At 35.5% G+C, this 20,595-nt stretch overlaps 1 protein-coding gene across 1 annotated transcript; it reads left to right on the top strand.

The window, feature by feature from the left end:
* The first annotated feature begins 6,440 nt into the window (after positions 1-6,440).
* Positions 6,441-19,556, top strand: LOC145788503 (uncharacterized). Its single transcript, XM_082600265.1, has 6 exons — positions 6,441-6,538; positions 7,296-7,566; positions 13,208-13,417; positions 13,875-13,971; positions 14,369-14,461; positions 17,033-19,556. The coding sequence occupies exons 1-6, from the start codon at positions 6,518-6,520 to the stop codon at positions 17,649-17,651; spliced, it is 1,311 nt and encodes a 436-aa protein (XP_082456391.1). The 5' UTR covers positions 6,441-6,517; the 3' UTR covers positions 17,652-19,556.
* Positions 19,557-20,595: the final 1,039 nt, after the last annotated feature.

Here is a 20,595-nt window from a genome sequence, read left to right as displayed (position 1 = left end):
CGATTACAGCCTTAACGAATCGTATCTTTGTAACAAAGGTATATGCGCATTGTCTAACCACATATTAATGTAACTATTAATAATCATTGCATTTAATTTGTGCTAACAAATTTGTGCTAACAAATTAAGTGCAGATTTTTTTTTATTTTCTGTAGAGTTGTTGAAACTGCTTGAAAAATTTTGTGCTGTTATGATAACTTTATCAGAATTGGTTTTGTCTCTGTGTCTGTGTTTGGTGTTTGGTTACATTTTGCTAGATAATCTCACATATCTAGACGAAAAACTCTTGTAATGCATGAAACAAAATTCAATTTATTTCGAGAACATTTGCCCTTTCCAAGTCACGACACACGCCAAGTAACTTTGTTCGAAATGCGCCAACATATATCAGTTTTACATCAACATATATTTAGATTACGTAAAATAAGCTTTTTTGGTTTTTAACAACGCACTCTTCTGAAGAACTTTTGCATGTCTTGTGACGTGTCATATTGACAGTCGAGATCTTGAAGTAAAAGTCTCTCCGACATACCAAGGGAATTTTAGCCTTCTGTCTGAAGTCATGAATTTTTCATGCAATAATTGAAAATAAACCTTGAGAATATTGCACTACGCCTTGCCGTTTGAAAAAGCAATCATGGATCGATAGCGTAGCCGTAGACAATAGACATCCTTATTAAAAGAATATGTAGCTTCAAATTCTGTTTAAGGTTTCAAGTGTCAGTTTAGCTGCTCTAAGACTAAAACTATATGATGTCAAAAGAGTTGCAAGCGTGTTTTAATTCAACCATCAAAGGTTATGCGAGTGTATAGTTATACAAAAACATACAAAAACTATTTTGCATAGACACATTCAAAACCAACCAATACCTACTTTCAATCTGTAAGCAAGCTTATCTGAGAACTTCGGTCAGGGTCGATTGATTAAAGTTTCCTTTTTCCAGTCAAAACTTGTCGCTTTTCTCAAGATATGAGTACAGTAGAGTATGATTGTATTTTACTTCTGAGTAGAATTGTAGGTTCTTCCAAAGTTTTTAAGGTGAATTGCAGTTCTTAGTTTTCGGTAATAGGCTTAAACTAATAATAATAATAATTTATGGTGTTGCAAACACAATAGTACTTTTCACCTTTGTCATTGTAGAAAGATAAAGTGTTGATGGTCAGGACATATTTTCAACAGTTAAGGTATCACCTTTATTAGCATTCTTTACCACAGTTACTGAAAGCAGAAGCGGATATATAAATTGATCCGAGCCGTAGTTCGCCCATGTCTGGCCTATATGCTAATTCAACTCCCTGCTGCAAAAACACCTGATTTTCAACCAATCGTGCAAATAAAGTATTCGCATATCATCACAAGCGTTGCAAACAAGTTTTTGACATTTATAACTAGATGAATTCTTCATTAATCCATTCTTTGTGCAGCACATTTATCCTATGCTATGGATAGTGGACACTACCAAGCGTGGCTTGGTAGACCAACTTATGGATTCTTAATGCAAAGTTTTCACGTTTTTCCTTATCACATATGATAGTGCAAGTGAGCAAATACTGGTCAAAAAAAGGATTTAAAAAGTTTCACAACATGTCTTCAAATGCAATTTTTCTGACATTGAACGATTTGCATAATCTATTGCAGAATTGTTTTTTGATTCACAGAAAATTGAAAATGTTAACGTTCGGTAAGCACTATCGTTTTCTGTTAGCTCCTTACGCTATAATCGCTTTCTTTCAACTAAATTCACCCTTGTACCAGATTAAAGAAGTTTTGCTTTCCGATGCTCCTTGGTAGAACAAGGTTCACTTTGAGTCTATTTTTACCATTGTAGCAAAAGCAGTGTAACAACGGGTTAACTGAATAGAAATACTCTAAAAAATACTTTTATGCATCTGAAACGTGGGCCACGATCTGAACCTAAATTAGTTTGTTTCTGATTAAGATATAGCCCAATATTCCAATTATTCATTCAAAAGTGAGTTACGCAGTCGGAGTTCCGTAGAACGCCTGATGATATTCACGTAGCCTATATGCAGCAGTGGCAGCTTATTTCTTGTTAACTGTAGAAGTTCTATTGTTGCTGAACGTCCACTATCAAATTAAGGTTGAATGCAGACAAAACTTAAATATTTTTTCAGAAAGTTGGAGATTATCGTAGTCATTAAAATCACATGTTTTTTTACAATAATTCAACGGCAAATTCAACTTTTTACGTTGATAAAAACATCTGAATTGCTGACTAGGATCTTGGCCCATTGTAAATTTCCCACAGCGATGGTGACTGTAAGAAATGGAATGACTCAACGATTCTAACAATCTTTCTTTGGCAGGTTTCTAGAAGTTTTCAGTTGAAAGCGAAAGGATTTGCATTTAGTTTAACTTCAAGCAACCGAAAATGTCACACATTCAACAACTTTCGTTTATAACTATTTTTAATTAAGTTTCTGTCTTTAAGTGTTGCACAAAAATGCAACGTATTGAATAGCTTATAGTTTCATAATTATAGACTATAGAGTAATAATATTATCGAGCGAAATGAGTAGCACTATTGTTGGCTATAACTAGCATTGTTAACTTCACAAATATTTTCAAGAAAAACAAATAGTCCCTTATTTCTCCTGAAATACAGTTCCTCAAGAGATAATTTTTTTCTACTCTTTTGCGTAACTTATGTAAAACGAAACAGTTGTTTTAAATGACCCAAATGAAAGCTTGAAGGCCTGTGTAAATGTCGGATAGTGAAAATATGTCCCTATCGACATGACTTTTTGTGTTCTGATGTCAAAAACGATTCCGACGTGGGCTATACTATGAAACAAAAGTTTGCAAAGTCTTCCCAATTGAACTGCTGCTTTCGAAACCTGACAGTGAAAAACTACACCAGCAGCTGGAAAACGTTTCTACTCAAAAGCCAAGTCAGACTCAGTCTATTTAGAGTTTTAGACGAATAAAAATGTAGGCAAGTCGAGTAGTGGGAATGAAAATTTAGCCTACTTTCAAGATACTATCTATAGCAGTTTAGGTAATAGGCTGCGCTAAGTTGTAAATGTCGGTAGTTACTGAGCCGAAAAATAAACTTATAGTTTAAACTTTCTAGACTATGTACCGGATCTGACACAGTTTGATATGACATAAAAACAATGAAAAACAAGTGCAACCGTTTAGGCTTACTCAGTGCTGTATTCGAGGGTATACGGCGGTATACGCTGTATACTCTCTGCTTTTTCGAGCAACTATAGTATACTCTCTGGTTTTCCAAAGAGAGTGCCAATGCTATCCTTACTGATTCTTGACAACTACTAACTAACTACTTAACCTTTTGAGGACCAATGGTACACGGGTGTACCATGAACTTAATTCCGTCGGCCAATTTTGATGTTGATAATTCATGTTATGGTAGAATAAGATTAGTATTTTGCAAGTTGTGTATTATCTATCATTTTGGAAAATCGGACAGTACACCCTGTGCTTTTCTTTACGAATACAACACTGGGCTTACTTCTTGTATAATGAAAATTATCATGTACGAACTGCAGCAAACTTGTTAGCCTGCGATTTTGCCAGCACGAGTTTGCGTATAGCTTAAGTAATAGAATATATTACAACGTCCAAAATACCTTTGCGAGGTGCATCAAATGTATTGACCACAACGAAATAGTTGAACATCATCAGCCAAGTAGCCAAAACAAACTTAAACGATTTTGATTGATTTGTTAATTCTGTTTTAGCTTTAAATCACCGTTTATATTTCAGAATATTTTATTTTTTTAAGTAAAGGCCTTTGTAGGCCTATTGTAGTTTTTTTTTACGTTTTCATCATGTCATGTGTCGCAACAAGGTGTCACAGTTAAGGCCTGGCAAGGAACCACTTTGTTCAAGACATTTGTTCTATTATTTTAAGATTATAGAACTGCGCTACACGAAGTTTACAAACTTAGCCTTCATCATGCAGTTATTTTGTGTATTTAATAACTTCAAAACATGATGTTAAAATATTGCTATTCGCGCCAATCAAGTCAATGATGGAACATTTGCTGCGGTAACGTTGTTTTTGTGAAAACAGGTTTAGATTTTAGTCACCTAAGTCGACAACTTGCAGATAAAAACACAGTTCGATGGTTGTTTTTTATTTTATTTTTTTTTGTATCTGGTTAACTTTTCAGCAAGATTTAATATCGGTCCATTTTGTCATGCAGGCAACTCGCCAAATCTTTTTTTATATCGTTTGTTTGAACGTCGACATGCGTTAATTGTTGTAAAATTACAGTAATTGACGTATGAGCTGTCAAACGTATTATCGCTGATATAACATGACGCATTAAATTTCCAAAAGCCAGCACGTTTTTTCAAGAATTTGGACTTCCAAAGTAGCAACGTACTGAAGCAATTATACGCTGTAAGCTAAGCTGTGACAAGTTTTGGTTTCTTCGCATTATGCAGAAAGTGATGGGATATGAAGTTGTCAACGTAAAAGGTAACTTTTAGCCATTGTTTCAGCATAGCATTATCTTCTTTTGGGTTTGGGGTAGTTTCCATTGTGTTCATCGTATAACCCTAACTGCATAGTTAGCGAAAATAGTGTTGCTAGTTATCATATTCAAATACACTAGAGCAGATCGATACTAAAATTGGAAAGTTTTTTATATTGGTTTTGCAATGTAATAACTCTTCTGTGCTATTTAAGAAGAAACCAGCTATACTGACATCACACTGTAGCCTAAGCCGTTTCAAAACCCGAAGCTTTGGTTTCACGCAAACTAGCCGGTTATTTGTGTTGTGTATCAACCTACCACGTCGAAAGCTAATTTAAGACCTTATCTGCTCCTTGTAGATTACGTAGGAAAAATCATGAACAGCAGTAAATTTTTGTATTCGAATATTATCTTTGATTTATGTCAGTTTAGAAAATATTCAAGAACCACCTAATTATAATTCATAGGCAAAGTGCTGCAGTGGTCTTTACAGGAGTTTAATGAAACTAAGTTTGTTTTATTGATACAAGTGTTCATACAGAAGTATTTAACGTCTTCGATAGCCTACTTATAATGGTACATCATGACCAGTTTCACCATTGCGCTTGTAGGCTACACTCAAATTAAACCAAATAGGCTAGTAGGCCTATTATACATCAGAGTTTGAAAATAATATGATTTGAAAGATTATCACACTTTCAACACCTGAAGATGGCTAGATGATTTATGGCCGAAAACGTTTGCTCTTTGCTGTGTTTGGTTTTGAATGTGATACATGTTGTGTTATTGTATGATTTCGTGTTTCGGTGCAATCTCTCCACCGAAAACTGTACAGTAGCCTACTTCAGAATTTGACAGCGCATTTCTATCCATAATCCAACGACTTTAAATCGCTGTGATGAAAAGTTTGTTGGAGTGTGTTTAAATAGTCTCAAATAGTCTGTTGGAGAACTAGTAGTTCAAACGTTTGCACCAGAAAGAACACTAGGAAAAAAGCCGTTGATGTGAAGGCAGGCAGTAGATGACTGCTGCATATAGCCTATTTGCTGTTTGAATTGTTATGTATTCTTATTGCGGTTAGCAAGGATATATTATGGCTAGAAGGAAGTTATCAGAAAGAAACACGGCTTTTCGATATTTTTTTCAGCATGCAGCAGGCTACTACGATATCATTTTAACGACCGTGTGTCATTGAAAGTAAATCAGAAAATAAACTCGTCTTTGTGATGTCTGGTGTGAGTGGGGTGACGTAACAGAGTTTTTGTGCCAAGGGAAAAGCATAACCTACCTTTCAGTTTGGTGGAGTGATAGTGTTGCTTAAAAAAATTACTTGATTTTCTAAGTGATTTTACATTTTGACTCAGTGATTCAATCAAAAAAGAAGCTTATTTTGAAAAGCTACTGCAGAGTACAATTGTCTCCAAAAACGTTTGCTTCAGTTTTGTGGTATTCAGCCACCGAGGCGAATTCGCAAGTGCAACAAGAGAATTTGTGGTTGCATATCGCTTTTATCATTCTTTTCTTCGAACAGTTTGCACAAGCGACCAGTTTTTATTGATCATATCGACCAATATGGGCCTATCTTATGTTTCTCATGTTTCCAAGCTGTGTAGCAAGCTGATGTTGATAAAAACAGTGCCATATCGATATGGCGTGCGTTCAGTCTTGGTCTTAGGCAGCTGAATCAGCATTAGTTAGACTTGAAGAAAATATGTTATTAAAGCTATGTGAAAACTACTCACCTTTAAAGCATTTCATTGATGACGATTGGACGTGGTAGTTAGAATTATAGCGTGTGGTAAATAAAGATAGCCTAATGCTGTAACATTACCAAGAAAAACATTCAACGACATTGCTAGACACTTGATCAAAAATAAATCGCCTTGAATTTATTAATTGTGCACGAAGTGCAAAATCGAGGTTAAAAACAGCACTTATCAATGACTGTTTTGCTGTTTCATTAGCTTTGTGTTATTTTGACGATAAGAGCTATTTGTGATTCTTGCATTGAAATTGCATCGCAGCGTCATCACTTGATTGATTACCCATGCTCAAATGGACAGTTCCGGTAAGTTCAATTGACTCTGGCTTGCTCTATTTGAACCGTCTTGGTAATGCTGTGTATATTTTGTTGGATATTTATTCAATCCATTGTTCTGGAAAGAGTCATAGGCTATGCCAGACTCTAACATTTTAGTCATAACTGTTTTACCTAAAGTTAGGCTATATTTAAACAACAAAAACACCAAACCTCTGCACGACGCTTGGTCAGACATCAGTTAAACAGCTTTGGAAAAAAGCTTGACAAGACACTTGATGACATTCTTGAGGACAGATACGAAGATTTGCTTTCTAGCTTTCCTGTACACTTAATCTAAATTTTCAATCACTACTTATCAGGTTATATGATGCTAAATCATATCAACTTAAATAGATGCACACTCAGGAAGCATGTAAGGTTGAAGGTGTAGCCCACAGTGCACTCTCTGTAAAATTTTAACAACCATCGCACGTTTTGCCATGATATCAGTTATCATCAGCAAAAAATGATTTTGAAAATGGCTTCCATCACAAGATGTAATATTCCAGCTGCTATGACAAAATTGTTTATCAAATAAATGGTTTTGAGTTGAAACATTATACCTAGCCATCAGGTTGATATAATTGTAGCTCCCTTCAAAAGTTTCAATTTTTATGCGCTGAGACTCCTGAGCAATGCACGCAATCACATAAGTCTATTGTTTTAGGATAACATAAGTAGCCTACCCCTTATTTGTAAATTTGCTGTTTTATTGTAGACTATATCTGTGTACCTATGTTTGTAGACTCAGATGCCGCAGGCAACTGAAGATGGGGAGTTATGGATGCCTCAGAGTCCCATGCGTAATCACTACCAGAACACATTGCCTCCTAATGTCGTCATCCAATATCATGACCAGGACGATTTTAGCTGGAACACCATGCCAAAAAATATGCAGAAAAAGACACCCAAGAAAATGAGCTCATCCTCCACTGATAGTGGGGTGTCGGTTCGGTCAAATCATGCAGAACGCATTCAACTAACAAAAACAGTGAAGGAAAGCTTGATTATATCAGGTGAGGCAAATTAGACCGTTAGCCTACACTACAGCATTGTTCCATTTTATTTATACTTTTTATGAGCTACCTAACAATAGACACTCCTTTTCAGTAAAAAATGAAACAAAAAATACACTACAGTAGTAGGCTAGGGTAACTAATCTCACTGACAGCACATACAGTAGCCTAGCCTATGAGATTGTTTTGCAAGCTAGTCTTTTTTTGGATTGTTGAGCCTGTGAAGAGAAACCTGTCAATGAATAAGAAGTTTCTTTGGAATTTGGTGATGTTTACTATTAAAACAGATATTGAATATGTACTATGGTAGCTCACAAGTAGTGTTAGATGCATGACTATACCCTTGGTTTAGCAAACGCTTGTAGCAAACCCTTTTAGCAAACATTTGTAGCAAACCCTTTTTAGCAAACACGGGTCACCTTCAGATTAGCAAACGCGACTCACTCCTTTAGAAGCCTCTTTTTAGCAAACATTTGTAGCAAACCCTTTTTAGCAAACACGCATCACTTACAGATTAGCAAACCCTTTAGCAAACATTTGTAGCAAACCCTTTTAGCAAACACAGACCACCCCTCCAGAATAGCAAACACGCATCACTTACAGATTAGCAAACCCTTTAGCAAACATTTGTAGCAAACCCTTTTAGCAAACACAGACCACCCCTCCAGAATAGCAAACACACATCACCTACAGATTAGCAAACCCTTTAGCAAACATTTGTAGCAAACCCTTTTAGCAAACACAGACCACCCCTCCAGAATAGCAAACACACATCACCTACAGATTAGCAAACCCTTTAGCAAACATTTGTAGCAAACCCTTTTAGCAAACACAGACCACCCCTTCAGATTAGCAAACACAGACCACCCCTCCAGAATAGCAAACGCGAGTCATACCTTTCCTGGACATCACAATTGTTCTATCTTTTGAATGAACATAGACTAAGACAACCATGTGTATTGACAATTTTATAATTTGACTTCATTTATAATACAAACAAACAAGCAATTTATGGACCCAATAAGAGCGACAGATGCGTTCATTACAAGCATTTCAAAAATAATTGTAGTTTTTCGGAAAGTTATATTTTCTGCTGTGGTAATCTGACAACACATCAAGACGGAATTACTTTCCTTTGCAAACCAGTCTAGAGCGACAGATGCGTTCATTACAATCATTTCAAAAAGAAACATAGTTTTTCGGAAAGTTCTATTTTATGCTGTGGTGATCTGACAACACATCAAGACGAAATTGCTTTCCTTTGTAAACCGATAAGAGTGACAGATGCGTTCATTACAATCATTTCAAAAAGAAACATAGTTTTTCGAAGACATAAATACCGAAGCAATTTGTATCCAAAGTAGTCGTCATGTCAGAGTTGGACTGTGCAAACTTTGTTGACCAATTCAATTGTGAATTGGAAAGTAACTATCGTGATAATATCGAGAAGTCTGTTTCTGAAATTAAAACATTGTTGCAGTGTAAAAACCCAATTCCAAATAATTGTAACTTATGGAAAGAGTTTCTATTTGTTAAAAATTTTGATTTTGAATCAATGTGTAAAATCGCCCAGCAGTTGTTGTTCAAAAAACCATTTATAGCCATGAAAATGGAAAAGTATCAATCATTGTTTATTGTATTCTGGGAAGATAGTGATGTTTTGAGTACGTTTTCTGCTCAAAAGTGGCATAGCGAAGAGGTTATCAAACAACTTAAATCTGAAGGTTTTAAAATTTCATTCAATGTAGATCGTTTTATTAATCCCCAGAACTATTTTGAAAAAATTGTGTTACCCCCTCAGTTTTTTAAAAAAATTAACGAGGGTTGTATGTTTTCTCGTTCTGTTGATGAGGTGCAGTTTCAAGCAATTTATTCTTTTATTGACAAAAAATTTTCCTACATTCCGTGATAGTGTTTACTTTACTCAGTTATTATGTATATCACTGTTTGAGCAAGTCTTTTTGTTCATTGAATGTAGAATGAATGGTGCAGTGTCTGTTGTGTTGAAAAGAAATGTTATACAACTCTCAATGTATGTGTTTCAGAAAAAATAAAAATAAAGAAATACTAGTTCAATTTTAGTTATAATAAATTTAAAAAAAGAATGGACAATTCAAGAAAAAAGTAAGTGCATTTAGCTTTAAAAGGTAGAGTGAATTAATTTTGTGAGCAATTTCCTAAAAAAAAAACAATATTTTTATTCAGCTTCAAAATTGATATTGAATGGGGGTTACCCGACTTCGCCGATGATTTAAAAGAGATCAAAATAACAGACGTGTTCGTGTGTGCGTTTAGAGGTTTGTAGTCTTTTATGAATTCTTATTCTTTCCACGTCAAGGTAGTTGTGTCCGAATCAAAAGGTGCTTGATCTATAGTTTATATTTCGACTTAATTTTTTGTTGTTTAGGGGAGACATGTCGAAGAGCCAGTCGTGCGGCCAGAAGTGGTGTGATTTCGCCTTTTCTTCTTGATACACTTCTCTCCGCACGACTGGCTCTTCGACATGTCTCCCCTAAACAACAAAAAATTAAGTCGAAATATAAACTATAGATCAAGCACCTTTTGATTCGGACACAACTACCTTGACGTGGAAAGAATAAGAATTCATAAAAGACTACAAACCTCTAAACGCACACACAAACACGTCTGTTATTTTGATCTCTTTTAAATCATCGGCGAAGTCGGGTAACCCCCATTCAATATCAATTTTGAAGCTGAATAAAAATATTGTTTTTTTTTTAGGAAATTGCTCACAAAATTAATTCACTCTACCTTTTAAAGCTAAATGCACTTACTTTTTTCTTGAATTGTCCATTCTTTTTTTAAATTTATTATAACTAAAATTGAACTAGTATTTCTTTATTTTTATTTTTTCTGAAACACATACATTGAGAGTTGTATAACATTTCTTTTCAACACAACAGACACTGCACCATTCATTCTACATTCAATGAACAAAAAGACTTGCTCAAACAGTGATATACATAATAACTGAGTAAAGTAAACACTATCACGGAATGTAGGAAAATTTTTTGTCAATAAAAGAATAAATTGCTTGAAACTGCACCTCATCAACAGAACGAGAAAACATACAACCCTCGTTAATTTTTTTAAAAAACTGAGGGGGTAACACAATTTTTTCAAAATAGTTCTGGGGATTAATAAAACGATCTACATTGAATGAAATTTTAAAACCTTCAGATTTAAGTTGTTTGATAACCTCTTCGCTATGCCACTTTTGAGCAGAAAACGTACTCAAAACATCACTATCTTCCCAGAATACAATAAACAATGATTGATACTTTTCCATTTTCATGGCTATAAATGGTTTTTTGAACAACAACTGCTGGGCGATTTTACACATTGATTCAAAATCAAAATTTTTAACAAATAGAAACTCTTTCCATAAGTTACAATTATTTGGAATTGGGTTTTTACACTGCAACAATGTTTTAATTTCAGAAACAGACTTCTCGATATTATCACGATAGTTACTTTCCAATTCACAATTGAATTGGTCAACAAAGTTTGCACAGTCCAACTCTGACATGACGACTACTTTGGATACAAATTGCTTCGGTATTTATGTCTTCGAAAAACTATGTTTCTTTTTGAAATGATTGTAATGAACGCATCTGTCACTCTTATCGGTTTACAAAGGAAAGCAATTTCGTCTTGATGTGTTGTCAGATCACCACAGCATAAAATAGAACTTTCCGAAAAACTACGTTTCTTTTTGAAATGATTGTAATGAACGCATCTGTCGCTCTAGACTGGTTTGCAAAGGAAAGTAATTCCGTCTTGATGTGTTGTCAGATTACCACAGCAGAAAATATAACTTTCCGAAAAACTACAATTATTTTTGAAATGCTTGTAATGAACGCATCTGTCGCTCTTATTGGGTCCATAAATTGCTTGTTTGTTTGTATTATAAATGAAGTCAAATTATAAAATTGTCAATACACATGGTTGTCTTAGTCTATGTTCATTCAAAAGATAGAACAATTGTGATGTCCAGGAAAGGTATGACTCGCGTTTGCTATTCTGGAGGGGTGGTCTGTGTTTGCTAATCTGAAGGGGTGGTCTGTGTTTGCTAAAAGGGTTTGCTACAAATGTTTGCTAAAGGGTTTGCTAATCTGTAGGTGATGTGTGTTTGCTATTCTGGAGGGGTGGTCTGTGTTTGCTAAAAGGGTTTGCTACAAATGTTTGCTAAAGGGTTTGCTAATCTGTAGGTGATGTGTGTTTGCTATTCTGGAGGGGTGGTCTGTGTTTGCTAAAAGGGTTTGCTACAAATGTTTGCTAAAGGGTTTGCTAATCTGTAAGTGATGCGTGTTTGCTATTCTGGAGGGGTGGTCTGTGTTTGCTAAAAGGGTTTGCTACAAATGTTTGCTAAAGGGTTTGCTAATCTGTAAGTGATGCGTGTTTGCTAAAAAGGGTTTGCTACAAATGTTTGCTAAAAAGAGGCTTCTAAAGGAGTGAGTCGCGTTTGCTAATCTGAAGGTGACCCGTGTTTGCTAAAAAGGGTTTGCTACAAATGTTTGCTAAAAGGGTTTGCTACAAGCGTTTGCTAAACCAAGGGTATAGTCATGCATCTAACACTACTCTCACAGATACTTGGCGATACATAAGTTGGCATAATTATTTTCCAGAATTTTTGTAAATTTTACCGTCGTTGCGAACAATTTGCATAACAGTTTCGCAAACTGTTTTTATTTCTGACTGCCTCCATGAGAGTCATAACAGGTTATATCACCACCAAGTAATAAAGAGTAGCCTACAGTACTGGACAATTTATTATGGATTTTTTTGGACAATTTTGCAGCAAATCTCAATTTTTTGGTTATTATGGATTTTTTAGAATTGCAGCTTCTTTGCTTTGAACCACTATTACATTTATTGTAGTACACTTAGTTATCAAAAAACATCTGAAATTTGCTGTAATATTGTAAAAAAAAAGAAAAATCCATGATAATAAATTGTCCAGTACTGTAGAAGAAATTTAATTTTTTAGAGTTGTTAATCAGACCGTTAGCAAAAGCCTATTTTGTCATTGTCTGCAAAATGTGACAAATTCTTGTCAAAATTTCTTCTTTATTTATTTAGGAGTCGTGCAACCTACCCTACGCCATGGTGCAACTAGGTTCATTTTATAGTTTTTAGATTTTTTTAATTCCTTCTCAACGTTTGTGCTATGGCTAGGTGGTAATGGCAAAAATGTGCGTGACCACACATGCTTTCCCACCACTGTACAAGATTTTAATTTTAATCGTTTTCTGATTTTCCGTTTTTTTATTTCTGGGAAATTCTCCTTATTGTTTTTTCAAGCAACAACTGCTAGAAAAAATAGTTTCAATAACGGGCTTTCACGTCAGCGACATGTGCTCACAATCGCTAACAGGAAGTTGTTGGCATAAATGGTTTTGTCACAATATATTCTTGCAATTTCTAGTTCTAGTTGATATTTAAATTAATCGTAGCCATAGGCCTACTATTATTTTTAAATTAATTTAGCATCATCATGTAGCAATATTGTTTCTGCTTTAGCATCCAGCGAAACGCATTGTCTTACTGTACTTCGTGTTAGAACATGCCATGGATTGCGGTTATCATATTTGCAATCTCAACCTATTTGTTTCTTTAGAAAACCCTGATTTTCAATCTCCATCACACACCACTTCAGTGACCCGTAAACCATCCATGTCCCCAAAGCGACCTCATTCCCACCCAACATATCGCATGCCCCCATTAACTCCTACGGTGGCCACATTAATCAACACGGCAACTGTTCCGGTAAGAAAGCAAAAGAAGCGAAAGTCTCCCCCAATCCCCGGAACAAAACCGGCCAAACCAGGTACCAATCTCCATTACAGAAAAGAGAACTGCATATCAAAAGTAAAATTATGACCAAAATTTTGAAAAAAAAATATTTTAGTAATATCAATCTCCATAACATCAGTTTCAGTAACTTGCTACGTCACCACTCTGTGCTTCGTCCAAGAGTATTTAACAGATGCTCTTCTAAACATTTGTTAAAGCCTCGTTTCATTTGGTTTCTATTTTGTTCTGGAGCAAAACATATTAGAGACTGATAACCACAAAAAAAAATAAGAATTTTTTATTGTCATTAATCTACAGGATGTTAAAGAACTAAGATAAAACGCACAGCGGAACAACTAAACTCACCATGAGCAATATTTTCAACACAAAGCTGTTTTCGTCGGTGCTAAAACACAGTTCAAGCAAGTTTTGAAACTGTCGGCTAAAATTTTTTTGATTAACTTACAACGTGCGCTTCAAAACTTTTACAGTAACATCCACAACTTCTGGTTCAGAGAACCCATATTTAGTTCCCAACGGCCCTGACAGCTACAATAGGGTTCGAAATCACTCCGCGAGAGAAAACAAGTGAGTAGGAATTGATGATGAAATTGGCAGTCTTCTTGTATCATACAAATTGTTACTTGATAGCAATGTGTAGCCTACAACAAATTGAAAATATGACATTTTCTTAACTAGGTTAGATCTGTGCTTGGTGATGAAGATTTGGATTTAGTTGAATAGAAACCTACTTTTGGGTTCACCGATGAGCTTGTCAATATTGGTCTTGCCATCTGCCAAGGCATGGCCACGTGTTTTTAGTGGTCAACAACGGCAACCTTTAAACTTTAGCTTGTGTATCGGTCCAATCCCCAATCATTTGCCACTATTGGCTATTTAGCAGACAATAAATGAAATCCACAAAATACGTAAAATGATCATAAAACTGTTGTCTGGATGTGACCAAAAGTCTTTTTTTAAACAGATATGACACCTTGCAAACAAAACGAGGGAATACGTTGAAAGAAATTGGAATGCTGAACACACAAGATCAAGCACAAGGGGTAGTTCAGACAAGGTAAACAGTCATATATTATTCATATTAAAACAACCAAACCATTCATATTCGATTGAACGTAGCGGAAACATAACCTTTTACTTCAACTTCTCAATAATTTTTTTAAACATCATAACTTTCTCTTCTGCTTGAAAGGTTTTGTTAATTAAGGAACAAACTCGAAAATTTCGGTTGCGCATCTTCATGCGTTATAAACGTGTTTGTGATGGTTCGAACGTTCAGCACAGGACAGGCTTGTATTTAAAATTCCCGTGGGGAGAATTGGCGTGAGGAATATTGTCACTTAACTCTTTTATCAAAGTGTTGAAGAATTACTCTGATTGTGTCCGCACAAGCTGTGGATTCTACTTCAGCCATCTTTGTTCTAATGTAGGTTTTTTAGTGGGGAGAGTGTGGCAACATTGAATCATGGTATTCTTGCGGATTTTGAAACGTTGTAGAAATAGCAACTTTTGCTTGTTTTGCAGCCATTAGCAGTGTAGGCTATGAGTACACTATAGCATACTCAAGAAGTTATAAGAGTTTTAAACAGAAAAAGCGTGAAAATTTATGATCTGCATAACATTTTTATTGCCCTTGTTTTTATATTTAAACAGTTACAAACGTACCTTTATTTATTGACAATGTATTTTGTCTCTCAGCAAGTCAGTTCTAATTTTAATCTACTATTTGTTGGTGCCAATTCGCTCAATTTCTACATTGGAAATTTCCAAAAATTCACATCTTTTTTCATACTAATGACGATACCATCCTTATCTTTCTCGGCGTCATTTTTGCTCAATAACCATCTGCTTGAAGGAAAAAAATGGCCATCCAATTGGCATGATGATAGCTTGTATGCACATTTTTCTGCATGCAACACAAAAAACCTGTTTCTTTGGACGCTTTGATTTATAACTTGATGATTATTGATTGGCTTGTTTGAGTCACTCATTGCTTTTTTATTAAAACCAAAATGTCATTTCGCGACAGTAAGCAAACAATTTGCGACATTGATTCTATGTGATCTAAGCTTTGTGCAAAAAAACAATGCATTTCATCAATAAGTCGAGACTCTTATTTGAGACAAAAAATGAAATATCACTGGACTGATAAATTTACCGCATCTTGACGAACTATGAATGACTGGCTATTGATTTTCGTAATTCACGCATCACAATCAACAAAAATTTCTAGTTACGTTGCCAGACGTGAAAGCGATGCAAAAATAGCCACTTTTGTTAGCTGGGACAATATAGTACAAAGCTTGCAAAATTTTAATGATTTCCTGACATTTATCAGTTTGCACACACATGGCACATTATACACAAACTTCTTACACATACGTGATTAAACAATTTGACCAGAGTAAAAGTTTCTCTTCACCAAAAAGTTATCGCTTATATCAGTCGTAGAGTGGTCTGGCAGGATAACAAATAAGCTAAACAGTTTAATAACTGCAACATGACAGCCTATCTAAGTTGCAAAGTTTTAAAGTTCCGGTCTTATTTTATAAAGGTGTTTTTGTTCTATCATACACGTAGGCTACTGTACAGTAAATTAAAACATTATCACACATAGTTTGGCATTATAGAATTTTTTTGTTTGTTCTACGTGAAATAAGTCGGTTATACATGATTTACTGTAAAAAAAAAGCAAAGGGTCTGGATTGAAGTGACTTAAAAGTCAAATAAAATGACGCGATTTCACTAATTTCAGTAGCTCACCTCTTTTTAGCTTTTATTGAATTTATTCATGTTTTGTTGCATCTTACGTTTCTGAATCATTTACCTTTTTGATTGTCTGTAAAACCGAGATGTCATCTCTGAGATTATGAGAAACTTATCATGAAACAGTAGGCTACCGGAGAGCAGGGAGTATTTTTGAACCCGAGACCGAGATAACTTGAAGACATGAAATTTTTTTTAGAGGGTTGGGAAGTTGAATGAAACCTCATTAAACATGTTTTTGCTATGATGTATTTGCATCTGGTGCTATTATAGTTTGGAAACAACTCCTGTTTCATGAGAAGACGACGTTTTTAAACAACGATCTAGCCTACTAGAATAGGTATTTTTAACAATGGTGTCTTGTTTTTTTTGTTTTTGTTTTTTGATATATTTTAGCAGATTTTTATTTTCGGAGGACGAGGATACTATTGGCACCTCAAAGTAGTCTTTCAGTCTTTTGTCCGCAGCAGTGGCCGAGTGGTTAGCGCGTTGGGCTCGCAGTCCAGAGCCTGCATGTTCGACTCCAGCCACCCGCACTTGCTCTTGTTTCTCTGGGCAAGAAACTTTACGATAATTGCCTCTACCCAGTGATCGATTTCGAGTAATGGGTAGTACCAAATTTAAGTCATAAGTAGAGTAGACAACCGGAAACAGACATTGCAGTCGGCTGCAGCGTGGGTCAGGTGTACGTCGGAAGGCGTACACCGATGCATAGCGCTCAAGTCCGCTTTCCCGCAATGCAGGATAAAGATAATAGAACAAACAAACAGAACAAAACGCCCGTGGTCATAAAATTAGTAATTCAAGCATTTAATGATTCTGCAATACAAAGTAAGTGAAATATTTTGCGATTGTTTTTCAGACACAGCTGGAATGGAGAACAAGAGGAATGCAGTACCAATTTCGGAAGGGGGTCAGTCATCGCTCAGCCAGATTCCATTCTATCTCCTCCTGTTCTTACCAGCAATGGCATCCAAACACCAATAGAAGTCAATCTTTCTAGCAGAAAAAGTTCTTCTGCATCTATTGATAGTAACAATTCTACGAAAAACACTAAGTTAAAAAAGCAGGATGCAATACCACCACCTCCTCCTCGCCGAGCTCCAACTACAAAACTCACCCACTCTCCTGATGGTTCGCAACCTCCTCCTCCTCCGCGAAAAAGCTCTTTGACAAACATTGGATCGTCTGTGCAGCAAGAAGATCCTCGAGCTTATATGCAGCGTCACATGTCCCTCCCTTTGATAGATAGTGAAGACAGAAAATCTTCAGGAGCTTTAGTTACATCGGCACTTGCATTCCAAAGCGTACCCCATTCTTCTACACCCAATAGTGATCGAGAAGAATTTACTAATCCAAACTCCAAAGATCTTCCTGCTCCTCCACCACCTGATGTGTTGTACGACTCTATGAAGAACATAAATTACCTCGGAGCAAAGGGCAATGCTCTTAATCTGCCACCACCTCCTCCAACACTGTAAATTGTGATTGGGCAGTAGAAGTTTTTCTTTCACCTACAATATCCAAAGTTTCAACAAATCGACAGTTTTGATCACTTGTCAATATTGCAGTATAAGAAAACTGGATTCTCGACTTATGAGGTAAAAGCTGACAAAAAGTAAATGAAGGAGATCGTTCAGGAAGAATAATTCAGAATACGTGTGGTGGAAAGTATTGCTTTCTAAAAGTCGGAATAAAAGTAGTGCTGGATGGCGCATTACTGTGAAGACATTGAGTCCACTAAATTAATTAGGTCAACGTTCCTGTATTTACTTGCTGATTTCTATAGTAGCCTACTGCTTATATTTGTTCAAAGCTTAAACGTAATGTCATATCAAAAACATGCCTTTATTAGGCTACCTGCAGCACATTTTCTTGAATTAATTGTTTGATGAAGTTGTTTGTTGTTCTATGAGGGTGACAAGACTTTATTCAATATGCCAATAAGTTTTAAAATTGTCTCAGGAGATCACAAAATTATGCAAAATTCATGTCATTAACAATGAGTTGACTGCCAACCCTTTGATTTTTATTGCAAACATTTGGAGACTTGCAAACTATAATGCAAAACAAAGCACGCTGCGTAAGTTGTCAGCCAGATTTACAAAGTAAACTACATTTTTTGAGTAGGGTAACCCACTGGAGTTAGACGAACCACATTTAGCCCACACAAAAACACAATCACAATGATTGCTCATAGCTGGATGGTGGTGGTATCAGCAGTCAGCACCGCAATGAATTAAACTGTTGATTGAATACCGCTTGTCGTTATTACAGAGTGTTTGAAAACTTTTTGGAATTTATTTACACACGTGTTTTATCATTAGTTGAGTTTCATTTGCTTGCTTTCACAAGAACTACAACTAACGTTTTAAATTACTTCCCCACACATATCAAACAAAAACTTTTGTCTGTTATTATTTTATATAGGCTTTATTTATCTTTCCTTCTTTGCTTACTATTTTAAGTATTGCGAAGTATTTATGTTCTGTTCAATTTATTGTTTAAGTGTTATGCTGCGTCTACTGTTGTTCATATGGCCAGTAGTAAACTTTTTTTGTCTAGGCTTACTGCTACCAACACAACTTGCTGTTGCAAATGACGAAAGTATAAAATAAATAATGTCTTATTGTCGTGTTTTTTTTGGTTTCCGTTTTGACAGCTACCCTTTTCAATTCTGCATTTTTATTGGAGCCATATCTAGGCTACTATTATTACAAAAATTCTCATTATTTCTTTACGCAAAAGAGATTCGGTCCTACGTTTTGGGTATAAACCGTTTGCGAATTGAACACAGGCCTACTAGAAAGGCTAAACCCTGGCAAGACGATTGAGCTAGCAAAGCTGTGTTAGTTTTGTTTGATTGACATTTCCTCAAAGTATAAACCAGACCAGCGTATCAGTAATATTTTGACTCCACTTTACCTGATAGCCTGCAAACTTGATATAGGCTAGTTTCTACTACCTAATGACGTATTTGTGCAGTTGTGGCTTTGTGGACAGCCTTTTAACACAATACGCTTAGTGGGCTAATCATGCCTTTATTTGGTAAGAAAGTTTTTTTAATTGGGAAAGTTGAATTTTTGTAGCAAGTTTGTATGAAAATGCTGAAGAACTATTTATTAATTTATAAACCAAAAAGTTAGGCGAGTCATTGCACTCGTCATTGATTTTAAGGGGTAGGCTACCGTTATTATTTGCAACTATACAGTATGTAGCGACACAAAGCATATGAATTCAGAAACGTAGATTTTGTTACTTTTAAGCTCTATACTCTTATCAAAAATATTGCTCTTTTCTTTGTCGCATGACTTTTTTAAACCTGGTATAGTTTCAGAGTGATTTCTATCGTTTCATGTTTAGATTTGTTGCTGCAGTATGTTGATGTGCAGGGAAAATAAATGCTTCTTCACGTGGTTAAATATTCTGTCAAATTTATGCATGTAACTGCACTAAAAACACTAAAAGCCGCCATGGCTACCACTAAATTCCAAGAATTTCCTCACATTCTCATTTACAAACATTTACAGGATGAACTTGTGATACCTTATATGAACATCAAGTTGTATCTAATCACCATCTTCTTTTTATAGGCCAGTAATTGGGCAAACAATGTCGGTTTTATCATTTCTCTAATTCTACCCATTGTTAGACTGCAGTTTTAAGAAAACAATAGAACTTCAAAGAATGCGCGGTGTTTCCTTCGTTTTTTGGCCCTTGAACAATTTTCGGGCCCTTAAAAGGATCCCGGGCCAGGGTTCAAATGTACCCCTGAACCCTGTGTCAACGCTACTGTGCATGTGATCTTCTGAGGCATTACGCCAAATTTTCATAGCAAGTTTGAGCCAGCTTTAAGCAAAACTTTGTTTCAACAAACATAACGAAAAGATAGCGCATAGACATAAAGGATGGCGAAAACAACAAGTCAAGAAGATATTTCATGTACGAAATATTATTTTATTCTACACATTGTACATCTCGAAATACACACAGACAGCTAGAAGTAGTGCCAGGACAGATAGTAGGCTAATCCATTCAGGGGCTCCGATATGTCTTGATAAGCAAGTACAACACATATTTGACTTCTAAATAGTCGGTAGAACTCAATAAAGCAAGCGGTAATTACACAATAGTCTTTGTGAGGAGTGAAAAATATGAAACTTTCCGTTTTCTAGAATTTGTATAGGAATATTTTCCATGAAAAGCTCAATTTAGATTTATAAATTTTTAGCATTAATATTTTTTGCAAATTTTAAGATTTCCTCATTCTGATCATTTCCACCAAGTTTTATTTTCTATGAATTTTAGGGGGAAAGTTTTCAAGAAGACAATTTCCTCCAAATTGAAAGCATTGTCAGCTGTCACGTTTACTAGCGACAACAATGTTTTGATAGCCAACAATTTGACCAACGTATTCTATTCATT

This window comes from Aplidium turbinatum, chromosome 2 (assembly GCF_918807975.1).
Source record: "Aplidium turbinatum chromosome 2, kaAplTurb1.1, whole genome shotgun sequence".
Lineage (NCBI taxonomy): Eukaryota > Metazoa > Chordata > Ascidiacea > Aplousobranchia > Polyclinidae > Aplidium > Aplidium turbinatum.
This window is presented reverse-complemented; position numbering and strand designations above follow the sequence as displayed.

Coding starts and splice junctions, on each gene's coding strand:
- LOC145788503 (XM_082600265.1), top strand. CDS start 6,518: ATGCTCAAATGGACAGTTCCG. Junction 6,539..7,295: donor TGCTCAAATGGACAGTTCCG/GTAAGTTCAATT, acceptor CTATGTTTGTAG/ACTCAGATGCCGCAGGCAAC. Junction 13,418..13,874: donor AACAAAACCGGCCAAACCAG/GTACCAATCTCC, acceptor AAACTTTTACAG/TAACATCCACAACTTCTGGT.